Consider the following 15,033-nt stretch of genomic DNA (forward strand, 5'->3'; position numbering starts at 1 on the left):
CAACCTTTTGTGCTTACAACTGAGGTTTTGTTATGCTACAACTTTGTTTTGGTGCAGTTGATTTGTCTACTTATTAAGAAACTTTTGTTGCACCCTTTCTCTTGTCGTTTGGACCCTCCAAAAATATTGGGTCACGCATTTGAAAAATACTACGTCACGCATTGAACCCAACTGCAAAGTTCTTAGCGTTGTTAAGACAAACAGTTTGAACAAAAGCAAACGCATGAAAAAAACATTCAAAAACACTTAATGCAATACTCCTAAAAAAGCAATTCCAAACACATAGTGGAAAAGATACAGTAGACAATGACGTAATTGCGGGTTTCGTTTCTTATTCGAATTTTATTGATTATTATCGAGCTTCCTATTAATCCGGGTTGTGCGATGATGGCTATTTTCCGCTTCAGTCCCTTTCCAATCCCCCTTCGACCCGACATAATCTTCTCTTTGATAGCCACCCCATAGTCACAACACTTTGGTTTAGGCATGCCTTTGTGTTCACGTAATTGGCAATGTGTAATGATTAGCATTTTTGGAGCGTGGCGAGAGCCAAATGGTCAAATTACCATTTTTATTGCTTTATGAGGACCGAGCTGGCAGGATGTTGATTTTCAGTCGGGTTTTAATTGTATTTATTGCTTTCATTTGTTTTAAACATTTTTACGTTTGGCAAGCGTCTTTTTTGTACCCATTATGCACATGGAGGTCACTGCGAATAGAGCTCAGCAGACAGTAGGCTACTTTTCAAGAAAAAACGCTTCGTAGAAAAGCATAAGGTATGTTGCAACAGAAAGCACTTTACAGAATTGCAAGTGTGAAAGGTTGTAGTTGTAGTTTGCAAAAAACATTTATCCTAAATTTGCGAAATTAGGATGGGTCGCACAGCAGAAGTGTAACGTATTTGCTGTCGACAAGTTATGTACAGAGTGTTTTAATAAAGCCTACAGACAAATAACCATTTCGGACCGCGTTACTGTTGTAGTAAAAAGTACAAGTTCCGTATTTAAAAACACATGTATGCTTGAAAACTGTTTGGCTTGCCGGGCATAACTAAAAAAATATGCCTGTATAGTTTACTTAGTTTCTACAAACATATGCTAAACATCAAGTCTATAGAGCTCTTCTGGCAAACGTATTTTTATTCCGACGTTTCGACGTCCTATACAGGTCGTCTTCATCAGGGTAAATAACACTGAATGCGACTAGAACAGCGCACGATAAACAAAGGAAAAAAAGAATGAAACGCAAGCACGTCACAAGGCAACGAAAACACCGCGCGATAACGAATGAGTGAACGAATGAGTAATCTTTGAGTAGGTGCCTGTAGCACGCTGAAAGCATCACGTCTGTTTTGATGTTCATTGTGTTGCCCCGTTGGTGAATATTCCATGACTCAAGAAATAGTCTTTTCCTGTAGTCGTAATAAAAATACGTTTGCCAGAAGAGCTCTATAGACTTGATACTATGCCTGGCAGCAACAGCTTATATATGCTAAACATATTTTGCTAAGATGGCCTTTGTTTAGATTTGTCATTATCCCTAAAAAAGCAGCGAATGCTATGTAACAACTTATCAGATAAAAACGTTCATAAACAAACGGGTGTATTTTCACTCGATGAAGTTAAAGTACTTAAAAAAACTGCTTGTCTAATACACAATCATAGAAAAACGAAAAGTGCAAAATGACAACACCATAGAGACAGTACGTTAAAATGAGTTGTCGTTAAATGAAATCAAAACAACACAACTAGTATAGCAGTTTTAATTTTGAGGCGTTTTATTTCAAGTTTCAACATAAAACACAAAACGCACAAAATTGTGAAATCAATAGCGAGAGTTGGTTAGATGGAGATTTATTGTGTCGGGTCTCTATTAACCCTACATTAAAATGCTTTCTCGTAATCCCAGAGGAATAGGTTGCGTGTAGATTTTAAGTCCGCACATAAAGTTTGATTTCACGCACGAGAAATTTGCAAATCAAAGCTTATTGTTGTTCGGTTTGCACGTGTTTAACTTTCTTTTCGAAGATTTTTTGAGCATACGTAGGTCTATTTACCAGTTTTTTTTTATAGAACAGTCAGGCGACAAATTTTGGCACTTTTACGTATCATTTTTAGGTAAACAAAACCTTCTGAAATTTAGGGTAACCTTTAACCTGAATGAAGCAATTGTGGATTGGTATTTGTAAAATGAGTTTTCGGATTTCAAAAACATTACTTCGTTATTACTTTTACATCTGATTCGTGTAACCTTTGCGTGATGATCTTGGCTCATTTCAAGCGATAATTCCTTGCAAATCGAACTTTACCCTTTCTTAACACAGAATCAAGATTATATGGCTTTTACGCAAATTGGCCGGTACGTTGTATGTCTGCTAATTTTTGCACTTGGTCTCGCTAAATCGTCTATCGATTGTTGGCTGATAATGCGCTTCACCAGACCACGTCCAATCTTTCATCAATCACGAAGCTGCAGAAGAAGGATTTATATGCACTTAACGCAGCTTTTTAGTTCAAACCAAATGCGCCGAGTCGCTGTTTCGTGACGCGTCCCGTTAACGCAAGTTGTGTTGCAATACAAGACTCAGTGTTTACAAACAGTACACGTTAGTTGGGTTGGTATTCATTGGAGTTTTTTCGCGAAAAACAAAACAAAAGAGGCGAGAACAAAGAATGCGTAATAATTTCTAGCAGAAAAGTTCGATTGAAATTTTGCAGGTAGCCCAAAGTTTTAACTTGGATTGTTGAAAACAGAAAATTTACTTAAACAGAATAGCACTAAGCATAAATAATATTTGAAATTTTGCCAAGGCTGTTTTGCCGTGACATTTCCTCAAACTAATTTCTGATTTAAAAATAACTTCAAAACAGTTCTTTTGATTTAACAAAACACCAAAGATAATTGCTCTACTATGGTAATGAAGTATGTGAAGAACAGGAAAAAATCATCTTATTTGTTTTTGCTTTTGATTATATTTGCCATGTTTTAAATATACACGTATTTACAAATGATTCGTCGTTTATTTAATTATGATATCTTTGAATTGTTTTAAATAAGCTTATCAGTCGTAGCGGTCATATTGTCGTGTTGATTCAAACTTATATATGATGGAGGACTCAATGTTGGGAAAATTGTCGTCCAAAATCACCAAGGTTCGCCATAACATGCCAGTAAAAGACACTTTTGTGAAAAACACAAACGGCCAGTTGCTTGATGGCGGGGATTCCCCAGATGAGGGAAGTGTTAACAGCAGCATGACCGGTTACCAGGATTTTGACCCGACCACCCGTAGGGAATCATTAGGAGTTGAAAAACCCTCTATTACTGTGTGGGACGCCGTTTGGAATATGTCAAACGCAATTCAGGTGAATAACTGAAGTTTTTGTTGATCTTGCTTATTGTAATTTTGTTGCTAATTACGCCTTACCCGCGTTTGCTATCAAGTTTTAAGGATAAAAATGACTCATGCTTTGCAGAATATATTTGACCGTTTTTAAAGTTATAATTTTGAATCATTCGTTTCAATTTTTCAGGATTTTAACGATTGGTTTGCAAATAAACATACAAATTTAAAGTCAGTTGTTCGGTCAAAAAAACGTCGAAATCAAACCGTTTTTTTCCGTTAAGTAAAACATTTTAATCAATATTTCTACTACATGGATCATAATTCATGTAAATTTGCAAATCACGAATGAAATATTGCCCCTGAAAAATATGTCCTCCGGTATTTTTCGTTTTTGCAAAACCACCTTCTCGTCTCATCATTTGCTGACAAGGCCATTTATTCGCCACCTAAAAAATGAGCTAAATTAACGCGACACTGTGTTTCATTAAAGATTATTCCGAAGGGAGGCTGTCGGGCAATTTTTTGATGCCAATCTTAATTTCGAAATCCTCCCGTGAGCCTTGTTGATAACAAGACCTTAATCAAAAATCGGTACTGCGTAGGAAATAATAACGTGTCTGGATTTTTAATGATTAGGCGGGGCTTAAGGGTTACAATTTAAAATCTGGCATATTGACCTTTCGATCCATTATGTCTGGTGCAATTAATATTTTTTATTGCAGGGAATGTTTGTACTTGGTCTTCCCTACGCATTGAGACACGGAGGCTACGTCGGCTTGCTTCTAATCATTGGTACCGCGATTGTTTGCAACTACACTGGGTCTATTCTAATTGACTGTCTGTACGAAGACGACGGTTCAGGAAAGAAAAAGAGGGTGAGTTTGTACAAAAATAACAAGTTTGCACTAATTTAATATCGTTCATAAAAAGTGCTATGGGTGCTTTGGTAACAACATATTTAGTTTGAATCGGCGTAACTGGACCTTAAATTCGAGTAAGACTAATTAAAACATGTTCAAAACCTAAACAAAACAAATTACCAGTGGTATATGTAACCAATAGTTAACAAGCAGAATGTCGAAAACTGGCACTGTATTACAAAAAAGTGTTTTCCTCAGGTACGCTCTACGTACGTCGATGTCGCAGTTGCATGTCTGGGGAAGTACCTGGGTAGTTTAATTGTCAACTTCTCGCAACTGATCGAACTTCTCATGACATGCGTCCTGTATATAGTTGTTTCTGGAAACCTGATGGCCAGCAGTTTTCCACAAGCATCTGTTAACGAAACCGGATGGTACGTCTGCGATGGTGACGTAACAATGACGTCATACTTAAACGATTCTTTTGTCTTTTAAGGTCGGTGATCGCAACTTTTGTTTTGGTACCATGTGTTTTTCTTCGCCACTTGAGGGCGGTGTCGAGGCTGAGCATGGGATGCTCAATCGCCCAATTCGTTGTGCTCGCTATTACCATGATCTACTGCTTTACGAAAATAAACCAATGGGCTTGGGGACAGGTACGGTTTTGTTTAGTTTTTACAAGTTGTTTTGTACGATATGTATGTCAGCGTTTTCGGACGTAACCGCAGACTTAACTACTGTTTAATTATTTATATGGACGTAGCAACACATTACGCTTTGTCCTAAATATCATAATAGCCAAACACATGTATTCACATCTTCACTTGTTAATGTGTAATTTCTTTTGTTAAGATGAACTTTAGCGTTGACATGAGGGAATTCCCGGTGTCCATCGGCGTCATCGTGTTCAGCTACACGTCACAAATATTTCTTCCGACACTTGAGGGCAGTATGGACAACCGGGAAAAGTTCAAGCCGATGCTTTTGTGGTCTCACGTCGCTTCCTGCGCAACCAAGGCTTTCTTTGCCTTGGTGTGTTTCCTAACCTGGGCGCAAAACACAAAAGACGTCGTAACCGATAATTTACCAGCAGGACTTCGAGCAGCAGTCAATGTTGTCTTGGTGATAAAAGCTCTTCTATCCTACCCTTTGCCTTACTACCAGGCACTTGAAGTAATCGAGCAACAGTTTTTCACTAACGCGACTGGTGGATGGGGTTCACTATTTGGAACCAAGAGGAATACTTACAGTGAATTGGAAGAGAGCAATAAGACACCTGTGGCTCAAACCTCTTTTATGGCGTCACCCGGTAGTGACTCAAGCGAGGGAGAGAGGAGAAGACTTAAGTCTGTTGTATTGGTAAGTGGAATTTGTTTCATAAGATATTGCTTAATGTGTTTATTTATTTTTTTATTTTGAATGACCTTATTTTCTTAAAGATGGCAACAATTTTGTTTAATGTGAAAAAAGAGGCAATAAAACCTATTTATAAAATGTTGCAAAACGTTTGTTAATGGCAGACGCTGGATGAAGAAACGGCAAAGCAGTCACGTGGTTTTCCTTCATGTTACGCGGCATCAGGTGACCTTCAAATCTGGGCGCTGGTTTTGCGTGGTTTGCTTGTGTTCAGTACCCTCCTCATGGGAGTTTTCATTCCACATTTTGCTCTGCTAATGGGACTGACAGGGAGTCTTACTGGAACCTTACTAGCTTTTCTTCTACCGTCTGCATTCCACATTAAACTGAAGTGGCACGAACTAAAGTGGCGCCACATAGCGCTGGACGTTTTTATATTTCTTGCTGGTCTTGTTTGCGCATTCCTAGGTATTTATTACTCGTTAATTGGCCTTTATGAAATCTACAATCCTCCAGCAGTGGTTGACAGTGCAGCTAATATCCTCAATAATAACCAATTTTATGTGGGGACGGAATGGTTCCCGGAATTCCCAAACCAAAACGATTATGACACCGACTTCGATTCCATGCCAATTCAAACCACAATCCCAGACGTAATGATGGTCCCCTCCACAACGCCATCTCTGAGTAACTTTTTTGAGGTCTTGTTTGGCAATGCAACGAGGTAGTCATTATAATTTAAACCGTTTATCCCTTTTTGCTCATATCCATCAGAAATGACTGCTTGTTTACGCCATGTAATATTATACAGTCAACGTGTATTTTGTGTTCGACATAGCTAAATTTGTTCGTTTGTTCCAAATATATGAAACAATTTTGTCTTATCTGTGATTCTTTAAAAGCTTTTTGTAAACTACCAGTCCATGGGGAATTTGAATGTTAACAGGTATATTGTTGATAAATCGTATCAACTTTCTCAATGGCAACTCTACACCACTTGTCAACTATTTTATTTTCGTTTTAAAATTGCGAAATGGTCCACATTAGGCTGGTAACTTAATACTAGCAAAATAAAAAAAAAACGTTTGGGTGCCGAGACAAATGTCCAAAAGTGGCACTTTCGCCCTAAAAGTTGAAAAAGCTTATGTATTAAAAGGGTCCCTATTTATCGGGGATAGATGTTTTCGATGACCTCTCTCCTATATCCTGGTTACCTAAGTGACTCAGTTTCCCCTATGATCAACACTTAAGAGTTGTTGCAATTAAGCCGATTCGGTAACGCTAATTGTGTTTTTTTGCGCGGCGCTCCAAAATGTAACTATCTGTGAGCACCAAACTTACATGTATAGGGCATTAAGTTGATTAGCAATCGCTTTGGCATATCCTGTTCCATGACATATCCTGCTTTTCCAAATGCAAGAGAATCAACTTCGGAAAGGTAACTATCATGTGTGTAAGTGTGAAAAAACACTTCTCGGCTAAATGAGTAAAACAAATCAGCGTTAGACTGAATAAAGTACGGACGAAAACAATTACGTGCCCCTTGGGGAAAAAACACATTTTAAACTGTATGCGCAACGCGTGTCTAGTGTTAACTGTGCAAATCACTAATATGTTTACAAGAAGAGTTTAGCAAGATGTTAAGTAGTAAAGGGACAACCAAATACATCTTTCTCTGGAAGATTGTCATTAAAGTAAAGATCTGGTTGTCTAAAATTGTCCCCCAGCACCGACCGCAGTTTCACAAAAATTTCAAAAAAAATGTCAACGTTATGTAATTGGTTTATTCCTGGGGCAGAAAATCCATTCTTGAAAAATAATGGATTGGCAGCAAATGTAGCAGAGACAAGTCAACCATTTTGTGATTGGTGAAGTTTTACAACTCAGCAACTATTAATGCGTGTCAAGAATCAAAGTACACGAAACATCACTTCGATGCATTCACATTCCTGCTGTTTACGTATGTCTGTGACCAGACACGAGCAAATAAACTGCATGAAGTTTTGTTCTTTTTTCAATGCAGTTAAGTGAGCAATATCATTGCAGGTGAATCTGCTCATAGCTTAGCTTAGCCAGGATGTACAACCTTCCTTTCTCGGGATGAACTTCACAATATACCAACACATATATGTTACGCTTATCATCTGTACGAATGCAATCGGTAGCCATGGTAACCGGCAGCGGAGTCCCGTATGTCATGTGCCTGCTCGTCCGCCGCCATTGTTTTTTCAATCACGCTCAAGTCCCTGAAGTCGTCGGCGACAATCTTCACCAACGTACTCAGCCCCTCCTGTTGTTTTCGGAGATGAGCATGAATCTCAGCCAGTGCATCCGGATCAAGAGAGGTGGATGCTCCGAGAGCAGGAGGAAGAGTGGAATGATGTCGCATCCGAACTTGGGAAATGAGTTCGTTAAGGCGGCTCTGCAAAACCGCCAAGATTTTTTGATGTGGTTCAAAAAATGAGCTTACCGTAAAAAATGTAACTGTACTTGTACTGGTTTGAGATTTTTGGTTACAGATTTAATGAAGTAAATCATTGCAATTTGTTTGAAATCTTCTTAAATTTGGTTAAGTCGGATTTTTCGATGGCTTTTGATATTGGCCTTTTTTTAACATGACCAAAATTTTCTGTTTTAAGTTTTTTTTACCTCAATAACGTTGTGTTACACCACTAGGTGAAGTGTGTGTCAGCAGACTGGGTTAAAATACATTTTACTATAGCATATACACTACAACCTATTCTGCAAACTGTAATATATTCTCTATATTTATTTATATTGGGTCCTATATTAGCCAACATTTTTTATAATCTTGATTTGTTTCTGCAGGCAGAAACTCATGGGTCCCCAAATCCGCAAAGTTGTAAACAGACAACCATAAGAAACGGTGCTATAAAGTCAAACACAGTGATTGGTAGTGTTCCTAAAAAAAAAGTTATGTAAAGTACAAACTGTCTAAATCTCATGCAATTGAGACATTGTTATAAGTTTGTGTGCCTAAATAGCATAAAACACTGACATCTCAAAATGGCATATTATACAAACTGTCAAAATGTATTGTTGATTAATTCACACATTTTGGGGGGTTGGTAGGGTAAATAATAGGGCTGCAGGGTGAAACACAATATTCGACAGCTACAAATGCCAAATTCATAAAACATAAAACTATCAAAAAATTTAAAACACAACAAACGATGCCCTAAAAAAGCACAATGAACAAACTGTCCAAATTTCATCCGAATCGGACATTGTTTAAAAAAATCACCCATTTTAGGGGTCTACTGGGGTAAATATTGGGGCTACAGTGTAAAACACAACAAACGATGCCCTAAAAAAGCACAATGAACAAACTGTCCAAATTTCATCCAAATCGGACATTGTTTAAAAAATCACCCATTTTAGGGGTCTACTGGGGTAAATATTGGGGCTACAGGGTAAAACACAACAAACGATGCCCTAAAAAAGCACAATGAACAAACTGTCCAAATTTCATCTAAATCGGACATTGTTTAAAAAATCACCCATTTTAGGGGTCTAGTGGAGTAAATATTGGGGCTACAGGGTAAAACACAACAAACGATGCCCTAAAATGGCACAATGAACAAACTTTTCAAATTTCATCCAATTCGGACATTGTTCAAAATTTACCGATTTTAGGGGGCTAGTGGGGTAAACACTGGGGCTATCGAGTCAAACAAAACAAATGGCACATCTACATAACTATATCTAGCATCTGTGAAAATTTCATCCAAATCCATCAAACATTTCAAGGCAAAACGAGGTGGACAAACTTTGGCCAGAAGAAAAAGAAGAAAAAAAAAGAAAAAAAAAGCAAACAAATAAGAGTAAAATCAATATGTGTCCCCTTCAGGGAAGGGAACCCATAATAACTGACAACAAATACTGGATAAACAGTAGTTTGGATTCAGTTTCAAAGAATATCAATTTAAATTGGCTTCAAATACAAACAAAGTTGGTTGGCACTATTAACTAGTGAAAACTAATTGTCCAGATGCACCACACTATAAGGCGCTGTTACTTACCCGAAATTGTGTAGGGGCATTAAGTTGATTTGCAATTGCATCAAGCTGAACACGAAGTTGTTCTTCCTCAGGTTGTATGGCATAACCTGCTTTTCGAATTATTTCTTGTGCTATAATCACCTGACAACAAAGGTACAAAATTAGTTCAGAAACGATCTATTATCAACACCTCTTGTGCGAAGCCTGTGTTTTGAGCAAGGTTTTATTTTTTGGGGAAAACGATGTCGCTTTCCAGCAGTAGCTACTGTATCATATATCTACCATTTGAAAATGCTAGACAGAAGACAACGTAATCATTTTCGTTTTGAACCCACCACTGCAAGACTTGGCCATGTGGAGAATAAATAAAGATTTCAGAGAAGAAATAAGTCTTTGTCTGAATAAAACCTTGATGGTACTTATAGGTATGGAAGTATGTTTACTACCTTTAAGGCTCTGTGAGAAAGTTCCAACAATTTTCTTTTGTGTTGTTCTATTTTGGACTGTGTGTTTACTTGTTCCTGTTGTATATCATGCAAACCTTTGCTTAAAATCTGAAAAGTTAAAGCACAAACTTTATCAGTGTATTGTGGGTTATCATGATTTAAAATAGAGCAAGCAAGTTATTTCATTAAATAAGTGTTATGTATACAACTTGATTTCAAATGAAATACAAAAATGCATACAATAATGTTTGGCTATGTTATCCATTTGTCTAAACTCATTTTTTACAGATCCTAGAAGGAAAACCTGGGTTAATGTTTGCAAAAATGTTGGTGCATGGCATATTTGCCCCTGCTTGGTTTACTTACATCCAATCTGCTTTGGTGCTGTTTTGACATAAACTCCTGATGTTGTAAACGGTTTCTTAATTCTGCAAACCCGATCATGGGTACAGGAATAAGAGATTCTGGGTCTGGGTTATCTTTTTTTGCTTGTTCCCAAATTACTGGATCAATTCCTAATAAAGCATTTTTTTTGAGGAATAAAAAAAATATGTGGGGGAAATGCACAATGTATAAACTTCATTACTGGTCACCATTAAGAGCAACACTACAGCTTTTCCAAAATTAAATGAACAACAAAACTAAGCCAAATGTAAAATGTCTAGATTTCACTTATTTAACTCTTAACAACTTTTGCATACAAATTTACTATCACTTACATATCTGAGATAATCTTGAGTATATATGTTTACCTGCTGGTGGGTTGACAAGAATTCTTTCAATCTGTTCACTTGACATTGTAACTCTTGGTACACAAGCTTCCATCAAAACTTGTTGTTGCAGTTGTTGTTGAATGTTGTTCTGCTGCATGTAGCGATGCAGCTCAGAAGCTAAAACTCTCCTTACAGCACCAGTGGTAGTTGATTGTTCCGTGACATAAATTGTCATTTCACATCTAATGAATTAAAAATGGATTAAAAAACCTTGTGCTCAAAAATATGAATAAAATCAAAAATTTAACCAAACAAAATTTTGTTGATCAATGAAGCAAATCTAAACTATTTTTGTAAAATATGGTAGTTTTAAATTGACACAATTTTAAAACATTATGCAAAAAATCATTTTGATCCTTTTATAAAGGCTGATTAAAACATTAAACAAACTCGACAACTTTTTTGGTCATTTAAAAACATCTAGAATGGCCATCATTTACTTGTTGTCTGGCAAGGGTCTTATTGAATCAATCTTCACGGATAAATTTGCATTTGCACCCAGTATTTTATGAATAGCACCGGATACATTTGATTCTCCAGCACTTCTCATGTCACTTTCCTTTTTGTTGCAAACAATCGATACAAAACCATCACTATCTTTCATAGTGGGCAGGCAACTGAATCCAACAGCCTACGGTACAACATTGTTATACTAATAAAATACCCTTTTTTCGATTAAATTCAAGATCAAACACTTTATTTGCTAAAGCTGTTGACCAACAAATGTTGAAAAACTATGGCTTTGTCTATTTGAAAGGCATTTTGTAATCATTAAATTCGTTCACAATATGAACCAGTGTTACATCAATTGATGGGTTAAGTTAAGGCTAACAGTTGAAATGGCGATATTTGGCATACCTTGAAATGGCAAAAATGATTCTCTGGATTGAAATTGATATGAGAACCATCTTTTCTATAATACCCTTTTCCTGTTCCCCAGAATGCCTGGATTTGATTCCACTTCATAATAATTGCATCACGCTCATCTCCGAAAACCAATGGCGCTGAAAGAGCTGTGGCCGTATTCAACAATAGAGCTGCAGCATTGTCTGAGTTGGAAAAGTAACATACTTAGAATATAATGAAGGTTTGCATTCTGATCATAGCCTTATAAAAAGCAATACATTTTATCAATATTTTATCCACAGTTCCCTTAAAATCAACTGATGCTTTTGGATTTTTTGCTAGGTTATCTCATCGTGTCGTAACATGAATGTGTATGTGCTTAGTGTGAATAAGCAAACAAATAGCACTCAAACATAGATGTATGGAATCTACTTTGCCCTAACAATCAGCTAAGGTAAATTATAATTTTTTCAATCTTTTATAAATGAAATCCTAACACAATTCTAAAGTACAGGTACATATCTGTTGTATCACAATGATCAATTTGTCATCGAAAAATAAGTTTATTGCTTTATTTGTGTTCTTATACTTTAGCTTTAGAAAGAGTTCCCTGCAACATACAGTCTCTCAAAAACCAACCTTGAGTGTTGCCAGGTTGTTGTTGCTGCTGTTGTTGTTGTTGTCCGAATAGTCCTCCTGACATGGTATTTGTACCAAAACCTGTACTAGTTGTGGGTTTTGAAAATCCAAATCCTACAAAATGTCACAAAATTTTATTAACACAGTTGTAACTTTGGTTAATTTCAGCTTCAAACAAAACTAACTTAATTCAGTTGTGACTTAACACTAGGACAGATTTGCATTGAAGTTTTACCTTGGTAACCCAGCTAATTTTGTCCAGACTTCTACCGAAAAAACATTTGTTACCCAGTTTCAATTAGCATATATCTTTACCCAGCATTTAACAAAATAATTGATACTCAAGCAGAAACAAATGGGTTTCCACAAACATACATAAAGTGATAAGGATATCAACATTTTCGTATGCTCTTTGTCCATCATTATATTGAAATGTTTTTTTCAAGCACTTAAAAAGAGCAGGTGGTATCAAGCTATTGTATGTGCAGTAGCCAAGCAGACAATCAGCATTTCTCATATCTTTAAGGTGGCTTTGGACCTTGTAGTTCCCTTCTTTATGTTTAAAAACAACAATTTGCAAAACCCAAGTATCAATTAAAAGCGTTTTTTTATGAAGTCAAAATTGCAAATACTGGCATGTTGTAACAAAAGCAACAAATCATTCTTAACTGTGTTTTAAAAATGTACATGTTGAACTGCAATAACCTACCACCACACTGCAATAAAGCAGGTAGTGTCCACCCAAAGACTTTGTCACAAACCCAGAACACACAAAATATGTACAATGCTTTGTACAAAAAAAATGTTAGCCCTGCATTATTACACTAGTTCTTGACCAAACAGCATTAGACAGAAAAATATAAGGAATAAATTAATATGTGTCCTCATCAGGGAAGGAGACCAATAATTACCTGTAGAAGATGTTCCACCAAACAAACTTGAACTTGTGGTTTTGGATCCAAACCCACTTCCAAATCCGGTTGAGGCTCCAAAAGCTGGTGCACTGGTTGAAGCTGTACTTCCAAAATTAAACACTGAAGGCTTTTTTACATCAGTGCCTCCAAAACCTTTAAATAATAAATTCAATGGCACAGCAAATATCAAGCAATATAATGGTAAATTTGAGCGACGAAACATTTTGAAAAACTACACACAGTTTAGCTACAAGGTTTTAATGTAGTTCTAGTTTGGTGCTCATCTGCATTTCATCATCAGGCGGGTAACACTAAAAGAAGAAAAACGGAAAAGCGGGAAAAGCAGGAAATCAACACTAAAAGCAGAAAAGAAAGGAAAAGCAGAAAAAAGGGAAACTTATGTTTCCTAAAAGAGGGAAAAAATAATTGCAGAAAAACAGGAAAAGAGTGAAATTACTTGTTTCTTTAGGTTTCGAAAACAGAAACAGGAAATTTCACTCTTTTCCTGTTTTTCTGCAATTATTTTTCCCTCTTTTAGGAAACATAAATTTCCCTTTTTTCTGCTTTTCCTTTCTTTTCTGTTTTTAGTGTTGATTTCCTGCTTTTCCCGCTTTTCCGTTTTTCTTCTTTTAGTGTTACCCTCATCAGGCTAAAGCATGAGATATATGACCCACAAGAGCAATTAATTGTGTGCTATGCTTTGAAATCTTTAACATGGCTGGCAAAATAAGAAATAGCATTTAAGACTGCCATACCTACTATAAATTTAACACATATGTCAGCAGTGTTTTTTTAAGGTGTTTTGGGGGACCGAAACGGTATGTAAGCAACTACCTGTTGTTGTACTAGTTCCAAATAAATTGGAACCAGTTGTTTTTGCACCAAAGCCACCCCCAAAAGGTGTAGCTGTTCCTAGAGTTGGAGCACTTGATGCAGCTCCTCCAAAATTAAAAGTTGATTTCTTTGTGTCTACATAAAACAATTGCATTTACCCTGCATAGGTTACATATACTATTTTTTTTACAAAAATGTCCGTTGTATTATGGACTGATACTTCTATCCTATATGTAAACAAACAAAGATTTTAAAAACAAGTCCAACAAAAGCAAATCACACTTACCAGTTCCTATACCAGCACCAGCAAACAGTCCTCCACTTCCAAAACCAACATTTTTAGCCATGTTGTTTGACTCGTTTGGTAAAACACTGTGAAATCAAAGCATAGTTTTATTTTAACCAAACATTTTTAAAACTATTCTTCCAACTTTATCAACCACCGTTCGCAATTCGCATTTTCCATTCGCACACTTGTTCGGCACGCTTGAGCGAGTGGTAGAGAGCTTGGGCTGGCCCCCGCTCTGGGAATTTCTGGTAGGTGGCGCTAAGGAGCATAGGCGTTTATGGTGCTGTTACAGCAGTTTGGGTTTATGGTAAGAATAATTGCTGAGTCAGCACCATAAACGCCTATGCTCCTTAGCGCCACCTACCAGAAATTCCCAGAGCGGGGGCCAGCCCAAGCTCAGTGTTAGTAGTTCTACCCGAGCGAGTATGTTCAAAACATAGAAATAATAAAGCAATTTATTAGATGGCGACCCAAACCAAAGATCGATGTAAAGTTATAGTTTTCTTTGGCCAAACTAGCAAACGCCCAAGTTTCTAACTAAAGAAGAAAGACCTTGTTTTACCATTAGATCACATGTTTGCCCTTGTGCGACATAGAATAGGGTGACACTCAAACAAAACACACGCTACTCAAAAAAGTGGCTAAACTGAGATTGATTATACTGAACAGTATTAGACCCTCCAACAGACAGCGTGGTCATTGACGATC

The 15,033-nt window shown here is 36.9% G+C and overlaps 2 protein-coding genes across 2 annotated transcripts; one reads left to right on the forward strand and one right to left on the reverse strand.

Moving 5' to 3' along the window:
* The first annotated feature begins 3,036 nt into the window (after positions 1–3,036).
* Positions 3,037–6,446, forward strand: LOC145237704 (vesicular inhibitory amino acid transporter-like). The gene is made up of 6 exons (XM_080100671.1): positions 3,037–3,365; positions 4,069–4,221; positions 4,465–4,640; positions 4,703–4,862; positions 5,059–5,565; positions 5,727–6,446. Exons 1-6 carry the CDS (start codon positions 3,105–3,107, stop codon positions 6,288–6,290), a joined length of 1,821 nt encoding a protein of 606 aa, XP_079956797.1. The 5' UTR covers positions 3,037–3,104; the 3' UTR covers positions 6,291–6,446.
* A 109-nt stretch (positions 6,447–6,555) lies between these two features.
* LOC145238786 (nuclear pore complex protein Nup54-like) lies at positions 6,556–14,560 on the reverse strand. The gene is made up of 12 exons (XM_080102051.1): positions 14,480–14,560; positions 14,323–14,408; positions 14,037–14,171; positions 13,200–13,355; positions 12,289–12,402; positions 11,662–11,852; positions 11,244–11,434; positions 10,783–10,985; positions 10,397–10,545; positions 10,031–10,138; positions 9,606–9,725; positions 6,556–7,984 (listed from the first exon to the last, which is right to left on the reverse strand). The coding sequence occupies exons 1-12, from the start codon at positions 14,500–14,502 to the stop codon at positions 7,703–7,705; spliced, it is 1,758 nt and encodes a 585-aa protein (XP_079958177.1). The 5' UTR covers positions 14,503–14,560; the 3' UTR covers positions 6,556–7,702.
* Between the last annotated feature and the right edge of the window lie 473 nt (positions 14,561–15,033).

The sequence above is a fragment of the Phallusia mammillata genome, chromosome 7, assembly GCF_965637545.1.
Source record: "Phallusia mammillata chromosome 7, kaPhaMamm4.hap1.1, whole genome shotgun sequence".
In the NCBI taxonomy this organism is placed as follows: Eukaryota; Metazoa; Chordata; class Ascidiacea; order Phlebobranchia; family Ascidiidae; genus Phallusia; species Phallusia mammillata.